The 21078-nt window shown below is 45.3% G+C and overlaps 2 protein-coding genes across 10 annotated transcripts; both read right to left on the bottom strand.

Moving 5' to 3' along the window:
* Window positions 1-290: 290 nt before the first annotated feature.
* Window positions 291-5992, bottom strand: LOC135259979 (N-acyl-aromatic-L-amino acid amidohydrolase (carboxylate-forming) B-like). Of its 6 annotated transcripts, none has more exons than XM_064344991.1 (8): window positions 5656-5992; window positions 4319-4408; window positions 3582-3808; window positions 2286-2481; window positions 1522-1615; window positions 1275-1382; window positions 993-1105; window positions 291-726 (listed from the first exon to the last, which is right to left on the bottom strand). In XM_064344991.1, the coding sequence occupies exons 3-8, from the start codon at window positions 3806-3808 to the stop codon at window positions 529-531; spliced, it is 936 nt and encodes a 311-aa protein (XP_064201061.1). In that variant the 5' UTR covers window positions 4319-4408; window positions 5656-5992; the 3' UTR covers window positions 291-528. The 6 variants fall into 6 exon arrangements, with proteins under 6 accessions (XP_064201061.1, XP_064201059.1, XP_064201058.1 ...); XM_064344989.1 differs by lacking the exon at window positions 5656-5992 and adding an exon at window positions 4935-5252; XM_064344988.1 differs by lacking the exon at window positions 5656-5992 and adding an exon at window positions 4975-5252.
* Window positions 5993-7068: 1076 nt separating this feature from the next.
* LOC135259978 (oxysterol-binding protein 1-like) lies at window positions 7069-20853 on the bottom strand. Of its 4 annotated transcripts, none has more exons than XM_064344986.1 (17): window positions 20530-20853; window positions 19014-19180; window positions 16890-17098; window positions 16410-16575; window positions 16198-16309; window positions 15631-15814; window positions 15118-15229; window positions 14787-14844; window positions 14446-14613; window positions 13464-13709; window positions 13157-13277; window positions 12792-12895; window positions 12391-12486; window positions 11687-11889; window positions 11135-11367; window positions 10744-10782; window positions 7069-9950 (listed from the first exon to the last, which is right to left on the bottom strand). In XM_064344986.1, exons 2-17 carry the CDS (start codon window positions 19142-19144, stop codon window positions 9808-9810), a joined length of 2325 nt encoding a protein of 774 aa, XP_064201056.1. In that variant the 5' UTR covers window positions 19145-19180; window positions 20530-20853; the 3' UTR covers window positions 7069-9807. The 4 variants fall into 4 exon arrangements, with proteins under 4 accessions (XP_064201056.1, XP_064201054.1, XP_064201057.1 ...); XM_064344984.1 differs by lacking the exon at window positions 20530-20853 and adding an exon at window positions 20175-20339; XM_064344987.1 differs by lacking the exon at window positions 20530-20853 and adding an exon at window positions 19974-20073.
* Between the last annotated feature and the right edge of the window lie 225 nt (window positions 20854-21078).

Here is a 21078-nt window from a genome sequence, read left to right as displayed (position 1 = left end):
GCGGCGCTAGGCTGGCATCGCACCGGACGCAGAGCGTTTGCTTAGCGGCAGTGAAGCACGCTAGTCAAATATGCTACGTGTAGTGCGCGCGCCGCATTAGCCTGCGGCTTGCGTCACAGCTGTCATCCGCTAGCACGGGCGCCGAAAGGAAGCGAGCTCCGCTTCCGCCGCGCAAACGCTAGACATCCGGAGGGATTCCGGCCTGACTGACCGACAGCCAACGGCGTAGCGTCCGCAAAGAATTTTGAAATTCCAAGCATCAATTAATGGGGAGAATGTGAAACGTTCAATTTTGAACAAAAGGGTAATATTTAATTATTCTAAGACATTCATACTGATTGTGCGTTAAATATTTCCTGAGATGATTTTTTTTTTGGTAAGTTTAATACACGGGTGATTTTAACTGCTAAGCTTTCATTCGCGGTGCGATAAAATGTTGCAAAGTTCAGCCATTTGCATCTTTGGTTGTACCAACTCCTCCTCTAGGCATTCCCTGCCCCCACTCAGCTCTCCCTCCCTCCCTCCCCTTCAGTCTCTTTTCACCTGGATGGATGGAACGGCCACTGTTTTCCTTCGGGCCAGATAGAGAGCGATGCCCTTCTCGTAATATGCACACTCGTTCACGAAAACGGGATACAGAGGCTCTGTCCCTTTGTACGTCACAGTCTTTCCGGAGAACGTCAGGAACAGAGGATCTCCGGGGTGAAGGAGACAGAAATCTTTGTCCTGAAAGAGAAAAAAGGATTTCTTTTTTTTCCAGCACCCATAAGCATACTCAAGCACTGTTAACCGCCATGTTCTTTTAGGATTGTTATGATGGAGCAGCTGCGATAGATTGGCGGTTCCCGCCTCTCACCCAGTGCATGCTGGGATAGGCTCCCGCACCCCCCTTGCACAACCCTACCCAGGATAAGCGGGTATAGATAATGGATGGATGGATGGACAGATGATGAAGTAGGGCAGGGAGAGTGAGGTATGTGGGCAGCATGCACCTGTAGCTGTGGGTGTATTGTCGCAGTGATGGAGTGAGTCTCTTCATCTCTGGGATAATCCATATTTTTCCCCATGGTGTACACCTCCACCTCCCCGCCATCAAACAGGACACCTAAGTGTACAAAATATATGTCCATATGAGCTCTACCATCAGCACATGGGAGTATTATTATAGTGACAAATGCTGTTGGGTATTGTAATATAGTAGTGATAAGTAGAGGATCATGCTTATACAGTAACAGATGTGACAAAGAGGATGCTGGGAGTTGTAGTTCTTGTACCCGAGTTGAATTTCTGGATCCAGTCCAGCATGAGTCGGACTCCCTCCTTCATTGCGTTGAATATGTCAGCCCTGACCACTCCATGGGGCTGTGGGCCAATCTCAATTGCTACAGAAAATATAGATTTGTCCTGCACATTCAGTTCTATTTAGTTAACACAACAGTTGTTTCCACTCATTGAATACTTAGAGGGATTCAAGTCCTACATAATTATTAATCGGTTTATCGCATCTGGAGCCAAACTCACTCAAGCCGTGTTTCCCCACAGAATCCAGGGAAAAGGCCTCAGCAGCTGGACGTTCAAAACTCAAGTACTTCACGGGCCAAGAGGGCATCTCCCTCTGAGAACAGAACACCAAAATTCATCTCTTTAGTATGAGCGCCAATGGCCTACACATTGCCTTTCTGCAGGTTTCCAACATGCATTAATAAAGGATCCGTCTTATTGTTCTCCAGTTCTCCAGCTTGGATGAAGCATGTTGAGCTGATGAAAGCATTAAAATGAGCAGTTTTATAAGTGCAAGTTTACTAAATCAAGAATCTGCAACAAAAAGCCCTTTGTTTTTGTTTTACCAAGTAATACAGCAAGCCAGTTTACTCCTAAAAATGCCAGAATACATTTAGCACGCTGCGATTGCATCTAGCCAGCCAGTTGCAGGGGTTATAATAGCCAGTCGCAGGTATTCTAAAATTAAGCATCTATTGACTTCACAGGAGTGTATGCAAACAACATGTCATTATATCAAGTGAAAAACAAAGCGTTCTCAGATTTATGCACTTCATTTGGATGGCAGCCAAACTGTAAAGAACAATTCCGATTACTGGAGTTGTCACTTATACATTTTCACATTAAGGTCTTTAAAATGCGGTTGCATACGAGCGCATCTCCTCTTCCAACCCGGCCAACTGAAGTGCATCCATTAACACTAAGAGGTCCAGCTCCCTGCATTGGCACGGCAACAGAGCAGCGCGTTCCGAATGCGCTCGGAGGCACGGGGCGCCAGCTCTTGCCTGCAGGTGCCTGTAGATCTGCATGCAGACCCAGTCGCACGCCACGGGGGAGAAGATGCACAGGCCCATGTTGGAGGTGGTGTTGTGAAGGTCACACAGCAGGTCTGCGGCCTCGTCCGCGCCTTTGGGCCCCAGGAGAGCGTTGAGCTCCTGCGCTCGCACCATCTCGTACGGGGTTTTATCGGAGACCGGGGCGCTACGTACGGGGAGGGGAAGAGGGAAGGAGGGAGAGAGAGACAGGGTGAGAGAAGGAGAGACAGGGTGAGAGAGAGGGAGATGATTGATATAAGAGAGTGTGCAAGTGCTCTCATACTCATTGTTTCATTTCAGATTCAATGTGGTGGAGCACAGAGCCAAACAAACAGACGGCACTGTATATGTAAAAGGCAGTTCAATTGCATGTCCCCCCCAAACTATATATTTTCAGCTGTCGCAATTCACATAGATCCAGGAAGATCAGATTGTAGCAGCTCTGTAATACCTATCACTCTGGATCTGTTTGAATTATATTTTTTGTATCTCTTGACTGGATGAACTGGTTCCTTGCATGCAACATTCTTCTTAAACCTGAAAATTCCATGAAAGATGGACTGATCAGGGAAAAGATGGTAAACAGAAAGGATGACATTTTAATTCCTGATGTTATCTTTTCTATTTATATTCCCATCTGCGTCAACACACTCTTCATTCTTATTATGTCTGTTGCTATTTTTACGCTATAATATCTATGATTAAACACACGTAGTCAGCAAAAGGTAAGTAAGCCAGGTATGTTTCTATGCTAATAATACCAAACCCCTGATATTTTCTGGGGGAAAATTGGTGTTCTTGATATTGTTTTCATGGTTTGTCTTCATTATACTTTATATACAATAATAAAATATTTTAAGCCACATATCGCCACCATCATTTAAAAAAAAGAAATAAAACCAATGACAAAGACATGGGGAGAGAATGACAAGGAAATACTGCACCTCCAAATAATTTCGTTAAAGCATCCAAACTCTTCCTGAAACCTTATTTGTAACATTATCAGTTATGCGACTTAAACTGGGGGGAAAATTGTTTTTAAAGCATTTTAAAATAATAAAATAGGCATTTGAAGCGCAACCTACACAAGCTTGTGATTCACCAGAAGAAATAAATGTCCATTGTTTAATTAGCTCATCCCTGAAATTTGGACAGATTTATCGATCTCACATCAGAGTATCAACCCGGCCCATATCGGATATAGGAACGTTTTGAATATAACACGCGAAGCTGCGGAGTTCGTGGTAAAATCGCCGCTCGTCTGACCTGAGCGTGGCGGCGGTAAAGCAACGGTTCAGGTCCGTCTCCACGTATCTCCGGCACTGCTGAACCGCTCGCGGGTTGGAGATCACCATCGTCACGGAAACATCATCGGCCCCTCCCTTTTTCTTCTTCTGAAGCTCCCGTACGAGGTACACGCCTGACAGCTCGTTACCGTGGGTACCGCCGCACACAGCCACGCGGGACACAGCTGGCAAATTGACCACCTCCATCTGCAAGAGGAGTGGATCAAATTTGGAATAATGATGTCAATGATGATTAACCATTTTTGACCAGCTTTGACCAACCACAGACCGGTCATGACCAGCTAGAAGTGTTGAAAACACATCTTAAACCATCTTAAACCAGCTTAGACTGCCAAATTAAAAGTGTGTATGATTTCCAGATTTTCCTTAGTGTGAAACCAATGAAGTAAAAAAAAAATGGTTTTGATAAACTCTAAATCCAGACTTCATTACAGCGATCTATGCCTGAAAGCCTTAGAGACTCTGAGGGACATCACAATTAAGACACACATTTTTTTTTCCATAGTAGTTTCACCACTACTACCTGTTTTCAATCCTTTTATAATTATTTACCCTGAAGCTGTTATGCACACATAACCACACCCATTCTCATTATTCCAGGAACATCTTAAGAATGTAAATTACAAACTGTATGAATAGGAAAAACACCAGAACCACTCCATAGGATAAACATGCATAGTGCTGGTAAATTCTTACCTTTTTGTTGAAGTGAATGAAGTGGGTTTTTCTCTCTTAGGTCTGCTACAATGATTGCTCACAAGTGACCTTTCACCTCTGAACTCTGACCTAGAACAAGAGCAGGTAGGTTCAGTGGGTTCATAAATGTAACCAACTGATTTGTTCTCAGGCAAGTTGATATAAAAAAAAATCAAATTAAAATGTTTCCATAGCTTTGCTGAATAAGATAAACCAGGTATTACAATCCAACTGAACTCTCCATTCACTTGCCCTCGACCCACCTTTTTCTGCTCAATCCCTTTCCTGTTTCTCCCTCTCTCTCTCTCTCATACGGATTCACTGAGTCAGCAGTTGAATACAGACTCTTGGTCCCTAGCTATTATTTTACCATCTGTCAGCAACTGTATGTTCTGACACAAATTTCCTTGCTCCCTCTCTCTCTCTCTCTCTCTCTCTCTCTCTCTCACTCACCGCAGAGGCAGTGCAGAGTCATGCAGGAATGCTGCTTCTATACCACCCAGTGTAAACTCCACCTCTTCCCCCCTCCCTTTCCACTATGTACCTCCAGCCCCCATCGGCCTGCCCACACAGGAGCTAACCCCCCACCCCAACCTTTCCATCCCCCAACACTCACACTCTCTGCTGTACTGTATAGAACAGTAGTTTCCAGTCACCTTTTCAAATTGGCTTCAATACAAATCTGCCCCATTAGCATGACTGGAGTGGAGCCAAAACCAGAACAAGCTTCATCGTGGAGGTTGATGCGACTGCGCACAGTTCAGGAAATTTGCATAGAACTCTTAGCAATACAAAGGCTGATGTAAAAAGGATACAAACTGAACCAAAAAAGCATAGATGCTGAAGGTAGGTTCTGAATGTAATTCATGGTTACGAACGATATACAATACAAAGACACCCTAACTCAGTGGTTCTCAAACGCTTTTAACAAGCTGTAAATTTTTCTTAATTAGGTGCTTTTCATGTTTTAGAGCTGGGGTTCCAGAAAGGGCCAGTGTGGGTGTACACACCTGATTCTTCTAATCAATCACTAGAGTCATTGCTAAGCACCTTAATTAGTAGACTCAGGATCAGATGTGTGCACCCACAACTGGCCCTTTCTGGAGAAGACTGGGGACCCCAGCTCTAAAACACAAAAAGCACCTAATTAAGATAAATTAACCGCTTGTTAAAATTCTGGGATTGCTGTTGAGGTTGGAATGAAAACCAGCATACACAGGGGTCCCCCAGGACCGAGTTTGAGAACCACTGCCCTAACTGACCCATTTATCAAGCTAGCAATTCCAAGTAGAGATATATGAAATATTATTAACGAAGAAAATTTAGTTTCATCTTACCCTCAAGGTTTGGGATGACAATGTGCCTTTGTACAGATGCAGAAAATTTGCCCTTCTTGCTTGCAAGTATAAACTAAATTAGTCAATACCGGCTGCATTCCCAAAGGAGGCTAAAACATCTTGTCGGCATCCTAAAGCAGTGGTGTCAAACTCGTGCCATGGAGGGCCGTGTGTATGCAGGTTTTCATTCCAACCAATTAATGCTGCCTTAATTGAGTCCAATTACTCATTCAGCCATATGCGTTTAACTGCATTGAAGCACAGAATATAAGAAAATTTTTATTTAGACAATGCGGGTCACCATAGATGTCGGGTCACCATTGTGCACAAACCTGCATCCCTAATTCAGCAAATAATTTAACAAATTATATAATCAAGATCTGAGGCTGGAATGAAAACCTGCATACACACGGCCTTCCATGGCACGAGTTTGACACCACTGCCTCACCCAATCAGGGCAAACAAGCCAAGCTGGGTAAGGTATTTAAGATGGCCACAGGCAAAAGTTTTTGTGTTGCGTTTGGTTTGGTTTCAGAGCCTGGAGGAAGAAGAGGTTTCCTCTTTTTATTTTGGTGGCGGTTCCTTGGTTGTGTGTTTTTAGCTGGTTTTCTTTTCATCCTGTGGCTCTTAAACTTGGAGTGAGTAACACTTTGGCAAGGCCTGGCTTATCTGTCTCACTCTCTCTTTTCTGGCATTTCTAGTTCAATTGTTTAATGTTTTGTTGTATGCCTTCTGTTTTGTAATTTAGAAGTAGTGTGCCTGCATTCAATAAAGAACGTATGATTTCAATTCATGAATCTAATTGAGTGCTGCTTATTAAATTCAATTATTTAGTCTTAACCTGATATACAGCTTGTTTTGATTTGTTGGTTGATTCCACCAGTTTTCTGTAGACAGACCTATCAATGAATTCAGCAATTTTATTGGTAATTCTCATTTTAAATTTATTGAATCACACTTACATGTGGGTAAGTGAGGTTTTTAATGGGTGATGCGCTTTGTGTTCGGTATTCAGAGTGCCGGACATCAAACGAGGGTGTTAACGGTTAAAACTGCTGGATTCAGAAAATTACACGTTCTTAATCCTTACTTGTCCGACAGCAGAAAAGGCTTTTGCTCCAACCAAGCGGTAACACGCCTTCTATTGATCAACCACAAGTCTTTGCTAAAGACGCTGATTAGCAGAATCAGGTGTGAAACTGCTTCTCCGATTTTTTTTTTTTTTTTTTTTTTCTCTCCCACCCCCCCTTTCGCAGTTGAAAAATTTAGCACGCTAATGCATCCCAATTGGCAGATGCACTCCTAAATCACTTTTGCACACATCGGGTTTCATTAGCAAATACCAAAATGAAACCGCACCCACAGTAGTCATTTCTGGATAAGACAGACCCTTTCATTATTATTAAAAATAAAAATTACAATCAGCTGATTTTCTCAAATCTCCATGAAAAGTAACAAACTTCAAACAGTGCTTTCCCCCCTTTAATTTCCTTTTTTTTTTTTTTTTTTTTTTTTTTCAGAATTCACACACCGCAGTACCTTCCACTGAATCAATTTGGTAGAAACCAGTAACCAACTTGCTCAGATCTGGATTACTCAGGTCTTACCAATACAATTATCATTTTTTTTTTTTTTTTTTTTTTTTTTTATATAGAAGTCAGCAAACACTTTAGCACAAGCGGAACAAAAATAAATCAATTTATATATTGGCGTTTTAAAACATACAATTGTCTCCCTTGCAGAAAAAGAACATTCCCTTTGTATTAAATAGAAACCACACCAACCACTTCTGATTTTCAAATGATACCCTAAACTTCATATTTCAACTCCATTATTACCATTACATTCTGACAAACCTGACTTTCAATACTCGTTTGAGAGTAGCAGCCTTGGTCTCTTGGTCTATTCTTGATGTTTAAGTACGCTTGAAAATAAGTGTTTTTGGAACAAACAAAAAAATCAAACATTTCATAACTTAACATTTTTTTTTAATTATTCCCTGACAGTATGTATATTCATAGACCCAAATAAACGGAATCAATCCCCTTTATTGACAGCCCCTTCTAGTAAAGCATGGGGATGCAAACCCATGACCCACTGTTGCCCCAGGATATTCAAACACCTACAAAGATCTAGCAATATTCTACAATGCAGCTTTCTTTCATCGGTCCACACTTTCTTCAGTGACAAACTGACCTCCGTTTGAGAACACAACGTTCAGCTACATTCAGGCACATGTAGAAGGCGGCCGTGTGCAAAACCGGTTAAAGCGATCACCGACACCCTGACAGAGACCCCTTTGTTAACCAAAGATCACCACCTCCTCCCAACTCCCTACCCGCCCAGGTAGCAAATGCAAAGAGGCAACTGTTATAGTCTGAGGCAACTCATTAAGGTCACGTGTATACACTGCAATACTGACACACAACACAAGTGCTAGCTTATTGTCAATCGGCCTGTGACTGTTGGTGGGATATTATGCTGTTCGTAATTTATCAGTTTCTTGAGCCTGTTGGACAGATACCGATACAGTGCATTACACGACCGGTTTCCACTGCATTTATGCAAATTTTGAAATTCTAATTAATGGGGCCCATCAATAAAGCAAGCAACGTCCACTTACTCGCAGAACTTCCAAATTATGCAGCGGTTCGTTCAGCCTCTCTTTGATGGACTGATCACGAATGCTCTCTAATGGGTAAGGGTGCTGGTCTTGTAACCTAAAGGTCACAGGTAGGACACTGCCGTTGTACCGTTGGGCAAGGTACTTAAACTGCATTGCTTCAGTATACATCCTGCTGTACAAATGGACGCAATGCAAATGCTATGTAAGAAGTTGTGCTAAATGCCTGTAATGCAGTGTAATGTAATGCTCTGTCTCTTATATACTGCCCTTCTGCCAGCAACAACTCCAGAGCTGCAATGGCACCAAGGCATCACATGCCAGGCACAACATACCCACAATGCAACTCATATCACTTGCAAATGGTGTCGTCAGACACACTGACCCCAGCTCACTCTTACCCCTTTTCCACCAAGGTATTTCGAGGGCCGGTTCGGAGCCGGTGCCTAATCTTGAACCAGTTCTTCGCTTTTCGACAGCAAAAGAACTGGTTCTCAGCCAGGAAAACTGGTTCCAAAGCGGCACCAACACTTGGCTGGTCTAGAACCAAGAACCACTTACGTCAGGGGCTGGGGGCGGGATTATCGTGACCAACCAAGACCAACTAAAACTTTGTGACCGCCAGGTAGAGTGAGAGCACCTATTATCGACCACCTTCGTTTGACAGACAGGAAAACGTAAACTGATTTGCAACTATAGGCTATATGAAATAGGCGAAATATCGGTAACAACCTGTACCTAGTTATGTAGGAAAAAATGTCCTTGTTATCCTCCGGTGGTTATTTTTTTCAGTACTTTAGGTTGCTAAGGGGACGTGTATCGACCACCCAATATAAATGAATGGAACTTGACATAAATTTGCTAGCATAGTGTTTAAGTGTCCTGTCTTGTGTATTTGAGGTAAATATGAGAAAGCGTGGTCGCTATCAGCATGTCTAGGAATTGTACATATTCACTGTTGAAACCCAAGTCGCAGGACGCAAAATAGCCGTTAGGAAAGCCGTTTGAAATTATGAAGCAACGTCTGTGCCATTGGATTCAATGGGTCGCGATGAGATAATTCTGAGCGTGTTGCTTGTCTTAAAGTTGATATAGTAAATAAGGCTGTAATAATATAACTAAATGTAAATATATGAAGTTGGTTTTTTACATTTAGACAGTTTATCTGTATTTTTACAGGACATACATTTTAATAGGTAACGATGTTGCTGGGAAAGCGGAGACGTATACAGACGTATACAGTGAGGTAATGACGTGGCTCTCTAACGCGTGGAAAAGCAAACCGGTTCTCAGAAGGTTCGCAAGTTGAACCAACTGCGAACCGGCACTAGCACCAGCCTAGAACCAGAACTACGTTCGCGTTGGTGGAAAGGGGGCATCTGAGGGGGCTGAGCAGCTGTTGGGGGGGGGGGGGATTTTGTTCAGCTTCTCCTCTTCAGGGTCCCAGAGTGGAAAGAGAAAGCTCCTTGGGGGGGAGGGGGGGTAGGAGGGTAACTGTCCAGACCCAGTCTCATCCAGAGGCCATCAGCTCAAAATAGATCAGGGCAGCCGTCCCAGCTGCCCCGCTCCTTAGCTTCCCAGTAACCCCCTTTGTAGATGTGCACACTTTCACCGGTGACCGGGTCCTTGGTACGCTCAAACCACAGCGGTATGTGGCTGTCCTGGACGGTGCCTGATGGAAAATTAATAAAATGTCATTACTATGTACTCACTTTCAACACGGATGGGTCAAAAATAAATAAATAAATACAAAAAAACTGTGGCGGGTTTGAAAATCACTTCACTTTGGAAACAAGGCACAGTTTAGATAAGATGCAACTACTCTTACTGAAGACTGCAACGCTAAGTGAAAGGCATCAACGCTGCTCAGAATGGAAAAGCATCAGCGTATTGTGGCCGGATGCTTTGGAGAGCCCCAGTGAGAGACACATTAGAAGAAACATGCTACGGCTTTTCATTACAGCTGAGGCCTATAACACAGGGTCAAGCAGGATCCACGAGATCAGCAGGAACAGATTCGAAAGGGCGGCAAAGTAATTAAAAGAGGGTTCTACTGCACTGTCGGATTTTCACGTTCTGCCGACTACGGGACTGTAATCCGCCGGAGGAGTTCGAAGGTCAAAGCGGCCGACACTAAAGTCCCGGCCGTGGATGGGCCGACTGTCCGCAAGGGATTTCCAGATGAATTTTCAGGGAGGGAGGGATCAGCAGGAGAAATCAGGGATCCCACACATGGAGCACTTTCGATCTCACGTTTGTGTGAGTGTGTGTTTGTGTGTGTGCATGCCTGTGCGTGCGTGTGTTTGTGTGTGTGCATGCCTGCGTGCGTCTGTGTGTGTATGCCTATGTGTGCGTGTGTGTTTGTGCACCCATGCACATGTGTGTGATGTTGTATGAATGAGCATAACAGCGCAAGTGAGAGGGAAAGAGAAAGGGAGAGTAAAAGGAAAGGGCGGAGTACTTGCTTTTCAGAGACAAGTCAGTAATGGAGTCCTCAGTGAAAGCTTGCAAGGGATGAGAGAAGAGAGTTAACACCACGGAAACCAAAAGCACACCGACGCACCAATTTCATGACAGTGCTTAGGCTGGTTTAAGCTGAAAATTTCAGCAGGGATACAAAAAGCTGGAATTTCAGTTCCACATCTAACCCCTACACACACACACACAGACAGACACACACACCTACACACAGACACACACGCACAAAAAGAAAGGGAACTGAAATCGAATTCACGTCGCGAACAATGGCCAGAACATTCTCTGTGAATTTTGACTCCACCCAGGCCCCACCCCCTTCCGTCTCCACCTCCTCCCACGGCCCGCAGGCGGAGCCCCCGTGGCGGCCCCTCCCCTCACCGTCCTCGGGGGGGTCGGGGGCGGCTTGGGCGGCCTCCCGCTCCCGCTCCCGCCGCACGCCGCGCTGCTTGTCCTCCAGCCGCTGCTTCTCGGCGTTGGCCTCGTCCCAGCGGCCCGCCTCCATCAGCCGCTGGTCGGGCCGCAGGCGGCTGTCCGTGGGCGCCACGCGCTCCTCCGTCTCGTTCAGGGTCAGGGCCAGCGCCGAAAAGTAGTACATGGTCTCCGCCCCCTCCCTGTCGGGGGGGGAAACGGGAGACCGCTCACACACACTCGGGCAGAGAGCAGCGCCACTTGATGTGACATTAATAACAATGTGCTATGATTAATAACGATTAATCACAATCCAATGTGATGAGATCATATGAATGTGGCCACCAGATTTGAGATTCCCCCCGTCCCACCCCACCGGTACTTAAGAAATCATTGAAAATAGCAAACAGTATAACTTTCAGTTATCACTAACCCTGTTTCAGTTATCACTAAAATTGTCGATTTTGTAAAAACCTTCGATGCGTTGTGTGAAATGACGAGCGCGACCCGGGCCGAACTCACGGGAGCGGGTTCCTCCTCCAGAGCTCTCGGGCGCGGAGCGTCTGGTACACGGTCCTCTGTTTGCCGTTCTCCGAGCCCCCCCCCGGCCCGCCCAGCCCCCCGCGGCTGCTCTGCATGACCCGCGAGCACTCCATCTTCTCGTCCCACGTCCCCGACAGAACGTAGTGGGCCGTCCCGCCCTTATCCATCACCACGCCCGTCACCTGGAGAGGCCGAAACGAAATCAAGCGTTACTACCAGAAAAGCTCTGTTGCTTCACCCTCCGCTACAGATTTGTAGTTTTATTCCTGTGCAGCAACGCCTTCAAAGGCCTTCGTTATGTGAGAGTTAGAGTTAATCAAACAAACTATATCATTACAGGGTGTGGATTAATACACGGGATCCAGACATATTTCTGTGCTTTCAACCACACCGGTTTTGAGCTCTGATTGGGCGTTTACTGGAGGTTTCATGGCGCTCTATCTGCGTAACCTCACGGCCGCGTCAAGGTCCGCTGGTCTGACGTCACTCCTTCAGGCCCAAGAGTGTCTGGAGGTCATGAGTTTGTCCTTTCACTGTGGCACTTACACCCAGACCTGCTGGCTTCACTCCACAAGATAAAGACAGCGGCTTACTCCTGGGTCAGGGTGTGCTTGTGGCCCGTGCGTTCTGTAGAGTGAGGTAGAAATCACAAACGCACGGGGGCGGAGACTCGATGCGCTTACCTTCCTTGCCACGTCTCTGGAGAAGTAGCTGTACGGGGCGAACTTCAGTTGGCAGCGATCTCCCGTTTTGTGATTGACAATGTCTATCTCTCCTGACTGACAGATGAGTACAGAGAGGGGAAAGAATTACACGCTGCCCCGTGCCGACAATCTGATGATGTCATAACAACAAAAGATTTTTTTTAAATAATTGTTGGAATTATATTCTGTGGTGCATTGTGGGCCACAGTGTCTGTTGGTTTTTGCTGTGTTCAGCATGTAGATATTTAAGGCACTGATTGCCTAAAGGAGTCCACACACCTGGATTCCAACTAACTGAAAGAAAAGGACCAAAACCTGCAGACACTGCTATCCCTGATTGACAGCGAGAAAGACCAATGGAAATTCAGTAAATCTGTCACCTGGTCGATCCACAGCTTCCCCACAATGATGTTATGAACAGTGGTCGTGACCTTTTTCCAGGTGTAGTGATTGTCACTCTTCCCAAATATGCAGTGAATTGTACCTGTGGGGACGTAACAGGGGGATGAATATGAGCACGGACAGAAACGTACAGCTAACCGCGCCCAGGAGCAAAAAAGGATCAATTTATCAGCACGGCACACAAATACATTCAGAAACGGCAAGGTCCAGAGTCACCAGACACAATCACAGGGACACAATGGCAGAACCATAATCCAACCGCTTGCTGGTTCATGGTTCATGGTTCATGGTTCATGGTTGAACCCACTGCACTGCAGACCCCCCACCCCCTCTCCACACTCACCTAGGGGCATGATAGACAGGTATTTGCCCCTGAACTTGCTGGTGACGGCGATCTCCTGCCTCAGGGTCCAGCCCCGCTCAGAGATCACGTGATGCGCTCCCGCGGGGGGGTGGTGGCTGACCTGAGGAACAAGAAATGAAGTTCCTGGCTTTCTGCTGTATTGTGCATATCACTCACTGAACGCTCAACTGTGTTCACTGTGTATAAATTTAGGTCAAAGGGGGAGGCCACCACAGTGCGGGTAATCACACCTCTCCTCCTCCTCCTCCTCAGCCCCCCCCCCCCCCCGCCCCCCCGCCCCTCTCACCTGCTCGCACAGAGACCGGTACCCGCCCTCCCGCAGCCGGTCCAGCTCGTAGGTCTCCCCCAGCAGGGGGTTGAAGGGCTTGCCCGTGCGGAGCACGGTGGTGGAGTAGGAGGACACGGAGAAGGCCGCCACGTAGCACAGCTGCTCCAGGGAGCTCTGGCACTTGGCGGCCCGGTCCAGGAGCTCCGAGTACTCCAGGTCCTCGGAGAGGCGCTGCAGCATGGAGATGGGCTCGTTGAAGTTCACCTGCGACAAGACAGGGACCGTTAGCATAAGCAGTAGAGCTGGAACAGGAAGGCAAAGAGACCGGATAATTATTCATTTAACCGCCTCTAACTCTAACCTGCCCGACCCATTTTATTGTGTTCTCGGTTAGATCCCTCATTAGTTACCACACCTTGTGTCTTAACCATTACACCAGGCCAGCCAGCAGAGATTGGGCTACCCCTGTATAGCTGATTTCTTCCCATTGGGGAGTCTTTTTTTATCCTCAATTGCTTGCATTTTGGTGGTTCAGGCCTGGTTTTATTTTTTTTTAACCAAATGTTCTTCTGCTTTCCACGGTGTAAAGCATCTTTGCAACAATGTCTCTGTAAAAAGCACTACACAAATAAACCTGAATTTAACTGAACTGAATTGATAAGGAGACATGATAATCCAGCACTGCTCTTCGGTAATCGCTCTCATCGGGGTAGGGGTTTAGGCTGCAGGTCACTTTTCAGGAAGTGATTAAAATAAATTCAGAGAGTCAGTGACGGAAATGAAACCTTCACACAACACGTGATTTTCTACATTTCCCTTTTAAAGCTGCAGAAACCTGCTGACTGCACAAGAACTAGACTCATGAGCGCAGTGAGGGGACGTGAAAAGTACTCACCGTCCGACTGACACATTTCACAAGCTGAACAGAGAGGAGGATATGGGGGAAGAACAGGAAGAGGAGGGGAAGTGCAAGGGAGGAAGGAGGGAAAGATGAACTCACGGGCATGGGGATCTTGGACAAGTCCTTGCCGATGCAGTTCTTCATGATGCTCCACAGGTTGAGGGAGTAGTTTGGCTTGTCGGGTATGCGAGCCCGCCTCTTTCTCACAGGCCCCGCCTCCTGAGGCTGCGGAGACTCCAGACTGAACACCGGCGGCTGCTCGTCAAGCTAAGAACAACCAATCACAGGCACGGGTGAGGAGAAGGCCAGGTGAACCACAAGGTCTTGAAGACCTGCAAGCCAGTCTCTTCTCACACACACACACACAGTTACCCAAATACACACAAGTTCGCATTCACAGAAAGAGAGATATGAGTACATATGTGAAGACGCAAACTCACCAACTGGTCATCCATTCCAATATCGCTGCTGAAACCACTTGCATTACTGCCAGATCTCCTAAGACATACACAGAGAAAGCAGAAGCATTAACCGCAAGCTAACGTAATATGTCATTTATTCAAGAACCAAACACAGTGTTATAACAAGCAGTTCAGACCCATCTTATAAGAAGAAAGGACATTTTGATTGACATTTCAGTCAACAAAGCTCCAGCTAGAGCCCAATATCATTTAAATATCTGGTATTAAAGTCAAAGATGATAAATCAAACATAAATCCGACACCGAACAGAGAGGTTGCTGGGAGAAAAAGGGGCGTGGGGGTGACTGACTGTTGGTACTTGGGGTCAGCTGGTACAGTGATGAACTCCGGAGCGCTCTCCACGGCGTCAAAAAACTCATTCTCATCTTCATCGCTGATGTCCCCCTTGGCAGGAGAAGAGCCTGGGATTATGGGAGGAGGACTACATTACTATTAACTCTGAAACTGACAAAGCATCCATTTAGGATACAAGCAAATGAGATGTGTTGACTAGGCAATCTGTAACTTGACTTAAACACTAAAGTGCTGAAATATACCAAAAACAAAAAAACCCCCAAAGACACAGGAGTTTCAGATCCATGCCTTAAAAATGACCACAAAAACAGGCCACTAAGAAATGGTCGTCAGGCAAAACCGAAAAAAGAACTACGTCACTCAACAGCCCCCCTTGAAAGAGTCAGCTTACGCTGGAAGCACCTGATAGAGTTGTGTCTAACTGGGTCTCAGCTCAGGCTGGGTAAGGGCCCGCCCCTCTGCGTAAGGGGACGAGGCGGGACTGGCCGAGGGGCAGCATCTCTCTCACCCTTGCTGCTGGCGGCCGAGTCGACCACGGTGGCTCCTCGGAAGGCCCTCTCCAGGTTGTTGTGCTGCTTGGCCAGCTGCTCCAGCGTCTCCTCCAGCCGAACCCGCTGCTCGCGCTCCGCCTGCAGCGCCTTCTGCCAGCGCCTGCTGTAGGCCTGCGCCAGGCCCAGGAAGTCCCGGGACGCCTGCGGCAGGGGGCAGGGGTCAGGGGTCAGGGGTCACCAACAGGCCCATCCCACAGTGGCCACAGTGGATCTCTCAAAAACTGTTAAAAGGTCCACTGGGTGGCTGAGCCACTGATGTAACGTGTGGGCGGGCAGTATAATCAGGCATCGACTCTGGAACACGTCAGTTATTGACAGCACACAGGGTGAAGTGTAACTGCCCACAGCGTCAAAGTCCAGACTGACAAAGCTTGCTCTTTTGGGAAATTTGGCGCAAACACTTCAAAAGCAGTCGCTGTTTTTTTGCGAAAGCAGTGCCCAATGCCCTCCACATTTTGTCCGTTTCGTTGCTGTTAAGTGCGTAGTTGTAGAAATTTGGGCGAAACAGTGTCCCCGTCACTCACATTGATCATGGCGTTGGACGTGATGCGAAACAACGTCGCTCTCTCCGTCACCTGCCGAATCCTGTCCCCGGTCTCGGTCCCGAGGCGCAAGCCTTCCAGCTCTGATAGGGACCTAAACAATGAGCGATCACAAGTTAGGGTTGGCCGATGCCTGGTTTTCAACCGGAATGCCCGTTTTTTTTTTTTTTTTTCAAATTATTTCGAAACCACACCTCTGGAGGGCGGAGCCATGCTTGGCGATGAGGTCATTGCAGGTACTCAGGTCCTCCACCTTGCTGCCCAGGGTCCGCAGTGTGGACTGAACCTCCGGACAGCGCGCACCCAGTCCTGATCCTAACGGGGTGGGTGAGGACGTCGAGTAGTCGTCTCCCGAATCGTCTGCAGGAACGGAGATGCGCAGAGAGAGCGAGTCCGGTCACCATTTACTCTCACTCAGAAATCAGCGAAAATGGACACAAAACGGTTTTAAAAATGAAAGATCAATTTATCTTTATTACTGTCTCATACGTCTTCAAAGACGCGTGCGAAGAAAAAAAAACCAACCAATCAAACCAGTACAAACCAGCTTTCCCATTTGTTTCAGACTTTTTTGTGTTCATTGCTGAGAGATTTTGATTTTGGGGCGAGCTAAAGGGAGATGCGCCCTCTGCCATTGCTCAGCGAGCGAGCGAGCGAACCTCCCTCGCCCTTACCCGACTCGGTATGCAAGCGCATGGCCTTGGCCTTGGCCAGCTCCAGGGCCGTGATCCAGCTCTGCCGCTCCACCTCCGAGGCGGCCTTCAGGTGGTACGTCTGGGCGCCGCCGTTGGAGACCACGAAGTTGCACGAGTCCTCCACCACGATGTGGGCCGTGGCCAGGTTGATGGTGCCGCGGCACGTGTGCGCCATCTCCGCCTGCGACCTGAGAGGAGAGACACTCGGGCATCACAGCGCTGCAGTGGGCACAACATTAAAACGCGACGCGCTTGCACGTCGTCTTACACTGCGGCCTTTCCGCACGTCACTGCGCTATACAGGGCTGCCCGTTTAACAAGCTGAATTGTGTCGTACATTTCTAGTCACATCAGAACAATTCTGTGTTTTTTCAAATGTACAGTCATGACCCATTCTTGGTTTTATTTATTTTGTTCTCACCACGTTCTCACTTGTACAGTTGCTTTGACAAAAACAACACCATCCCCCGCCAAAATAGTAGCAGAATCTGAAGTAGGCGGTAAATTGGACTTGAAATTGTTTACACCGGGAACAAAGCGATTCGGTCTGATGGGATCTAATCGGCGCCGCGATTTTGGCGTCCCGTTGTGGTCAGCGCAGCCAAAACAGTCTGGGCGTCGCGGGACAGCTAATGAAGCGTCCCGTGTAAGACAAACCCATTTCGCGATACCCATCCCGCTGTTGACACTGTTCCACCCCAACAAGGCAGTTCAACCACTTTCGCCCTGCAGTCCCTCCCAAGCAAACAGAGAGTGAAAGTAAAGCCAAGCATTAATAATTGACATTGCATTGAATAGCTAAACAGGGCTGCTCCCCTCTGCAGTCAGAGTTAGCGTCATATCTGAAAACAGCTCACATTTCCAACTGGCTACAAGCTACCAGACAGCTTGCACTGAACAAACTGACAGTAGATTTTTTTAGTCCAGGTTTCTTAGTTTCTGAGGCCTGGCAGGTCATAAGCAATCAGGAATTCTATATCACTTTTCCACTTTGTCTCACCACATATTCAGAGAACCACTCCTTAAACCTACATTACATCACTTCCTTTCCCTCTCTCATTACTTTCAGTCAGCTGACAGGCAGCCCAACAACATTTCTCCCCATCTAAGCTATTATTATCAGATTAATCCACTGAAACAAAAAAAACACCCCCAAATGAGTTCCACATACAAAGTAATTTGTTAAGTCTGTTAAGTAGACACAAATCACCCTAATTTTCCCAGGTTTCAATTATGTTTCTACATACATGGTACAGACAGATGATATGCTGAACCAGAATTAATTGTTTGTATGATCATTCTCCCATAAATTTTCTCAGTAAAGTATTCAACTAGGACCGCAAGATTTCCCAGGAGCTTGGCAGAGACTCATGTCTCTCCTAATCCTTTAAAAAGCTCAAAATGTGACCCCAGATAATGGATATGCCTTGCACCAAAATTGTAAGGTGATATATATCCTTGAACACAAACCTTTTGTGTATCAGAAAGAAATAAAAATAGGGTTTTTAAAAAAGTGAAAGAAAAAAAAAAGTGTTTCTTATTTCAGTAGCCCTTTTCTAATGATCCAATAAAGTACTTGCTTTGCGAAACTGGTGTCAGCAAGAAAAATGCTGCACAGGACATCGGTCAAGACTTTAATGGCAAGCAAACTAATGCACAAGCCCTCAAGCACAAGGAATGCAGCTTACTGTGTTTGTTTTATCTTATTGTTTCATTCTCAATGTCCTTTTGGGGCAATAAATTATTCACTAATGCGCACATTGGAAAACCTTTCACAAAAGAGTTTGCCTGAAGGTACAGTATCCAGGTTAAGCACCTTACACAATATTAGGAACAAGTGAAAATAAAGCCATCGACACAAGCCAGGAAAAGAACAGCAAGCATGCATACATATGAAGAAAGTTCAATGCTGTTAAATAATAGGCAAGTTCATACAATATTACCAGACATTCTATATAGGCAGCCATTTAATAATAATTATAATGACCCCCAACTGCACCTGCCATCACCACTTTAGAGCACTTTCATACCTATAGCTTATTGTGACCGCATTAATTCGGGTTTCATTCATTAAGACTACAGTAATATCATTACGATATGTACCTGTAATAAGACAGCAAGCCATTGCCCAAGACAAACCACCGTCGCTGGTAACCTTTGATGTAATTTGTCCACTTGAAAAGCCACCCTTTGTACGTGTCTCCTGCTGGAGTGGGAGCCTTGGCCTCAGACATCACGACAGTCACGGTGACACCAACGATGCCTGTGCTCTAAAAATAAACACGTTAGAATGTGATAAAAGTAAATTCCCTGTAGGATGCAGACTAAATTTTTACTTAAAACTCAACTTTAGTCAAAGAGTGATCATTCCTTGAAAGCTCAACGACAAAGTAAGGAAAGTCGACACTTCAGGAGGATTTAAGATCGTGGTCACAATCAAAAGTTAATTTTAAATGTGAATATGACAAATAAAGTTTGTAAAATGTTTTCTGAGTTGTAAAATGTTCTGGGGGAAAACTCTGTTACATTCCTAATTTTTAAGCAAGGAAACTGATCTATATTTCATTACAACCATTTCAATAACAACCCTAACAATTAAGCACAGGTTCAAAATGAATGTACACACACTAAGCCTTCGAGCATGCCTACCACGAAAATGACAGTGCTTTCAGTTTTTATTGAGAGATTTAAAGGGAGAGAATTCCCAAGATTCTCAAACTTTTTAATTTATTACGCCTTAACTTGGTTAAACCTTCAGTTACACAAGGTATAACTTTCTGTTATAAATAAACTTTAATTAGCTAATTTTATTTTAATATTACATATTTGACGTGTTTTTAATGTTCGAGTTCCGTGACTCACTCACTTTGTAAATGTGTGTATATAGACAAAGACAAACATAGCAAAAATCTTCAAACGCTTAAAAGACAAGTAGCAATTAACTAGTTAATAAATCATCAAGAAATGACACACATGCAAGCCTGATAACCAGGTAACTAAGGATCCTTTACATCAAAGTTAAGCACAAACAAGTGACCACAAGCTACCAAACTGATCACTCACCAACTAACGTTAGCTAACGTTATCTGTTCATATTACATGCTAACTTCGGTTGAATTCCCGGACTAGCAAGCTAAATCTAGCCAGGGCTACATATTTCATATGGCCAACATTGGCCAAATTGATAATTTAGTCGTCTTAACGCTAAATCATGCGAATAGTCAGTCAGGAAGTAACAGCTAGCAAGAGAGTTATCCAGCTAACCTTCTGCCTACACATATTCACCGGAGCCTGGTGCTGGAGTCAAATCTGCTGTACCCAGGTTAACTACCACAATGACACCAATTGTCTGCACACTTGATAAACACTGTTATGAGATAACAATTTACGAAGCTAGGTAGTTACAAGAGGCAAAACTACGTGAATATCCTTGAACAGTATACACAAATCGAGCAAGTTAAACGGGCACTGCTAATGGTATGAAATACGAGCGGCAGGTTTTCAGCAGGTTTTCCTGGTTTAAGGGCAGTTGCAGACATTTAAATAGCATAGTACAAATTGACATGGTTAAATTTTTAGTCTAGTTATCAAATGTTAGACACTTATCATAATAGTTTACCTTGTCGTTTAGGTTATCTCCCCCGTGTGATCAGGACACAACACATACACGGCTCCTCAAATTTCAGCTCCAGTACAACATTAACTGATGACTAATAACTTAACTATGTAGTTAGTACCACACCGCTTTGCTAGTTACATGATTGTAAACCATCAGTATCAACAGTATGTTCTTCAACACTATAATGTTAGCTAGCGACTAATAAAAAGCCTGACGTGTAACTTTGTCTCGCCAGGTGTCAGCTACATCATAACTTGCTGATTTTTTTTCTTCAAAAGGCAACACGGAAGTGAATAAGACGTTTCAACTGTGTCCGTTCGTTCATCTTGGAAGAGACCGGCTAGACTACATACACCGTGTTCGTTTTACAGTCTGTGGTATTGATTTGACTCGAGTACCCTCTGATTCGAATCTGTTTCGTAAATATATAAAATATGCTATTTAACGAAGGGTATCTCTTAGTTTTTTGTTTGTTTTTTTGTTCGATTAACAACGTTTTTTGTGCCACATAGGCCGACTAGAAAAAACAGGGAAATTAATAATAAGAGC

Source organism: Anguilla rostrata, chromosome 7 (genome assembly GCF_018555375.3).
Source record: "Anguilla rostrata isolate EN2019 chromosome 7, ASM1855537v3, whole genome shotgun sequence".
Lineage (NCBI taxonomy): Eukaryota > Metazoa > Chordata > Actinopteri > Anguilliformes > Anguillidae > Anguilla > Anguilla rostrata.
Note: the sequence above shows the minus strand (reverse complement) of the source record. Positions and strands in the feature narration are given on the sequence as shown.

Bases quoted from the DNA above. Each gene is read 5' to 3' on its own strand.
- LOC135259979 (XM_064344991.1), bottom strand. From the start codon at position 3,808: ATGGAGGTGGTCAATTTGCCAGCTGTGTCCCGCGTGGCTGTGTGCGGC. The intron at 2,482-3,581 runs GTCAGACGAGCG...CCCCGTACGTAG, and splicing joins TTTACCGCCGCCACGCTCAG to CGCCCCGGTCTCCGATAAAA. The intron at 727-992 runs GTGCATGCTGCC...TTTCTCTTTCAG, and splicing joins CAATACACCCACAGCTACAG to GACAAAGATTTCTGTCTCCT.
- LOC135259978 (XM_064344984.1), bottom strand. The intron at 17,099-19,013 runs GTACATATCGTA...CTCTCCTCTCAG, and splicing joins GGCTTGCTGTCTTATTACAG to GTCGCAGGCGGAGATGGCGC. The intron at 14,845-15,117 runs GTCAGTCACCCC...TGTATGTCTTAG, and splicing joins GCTGACCCCAAGTACCAACA to GAGATCTGGCAGTAATGCAA.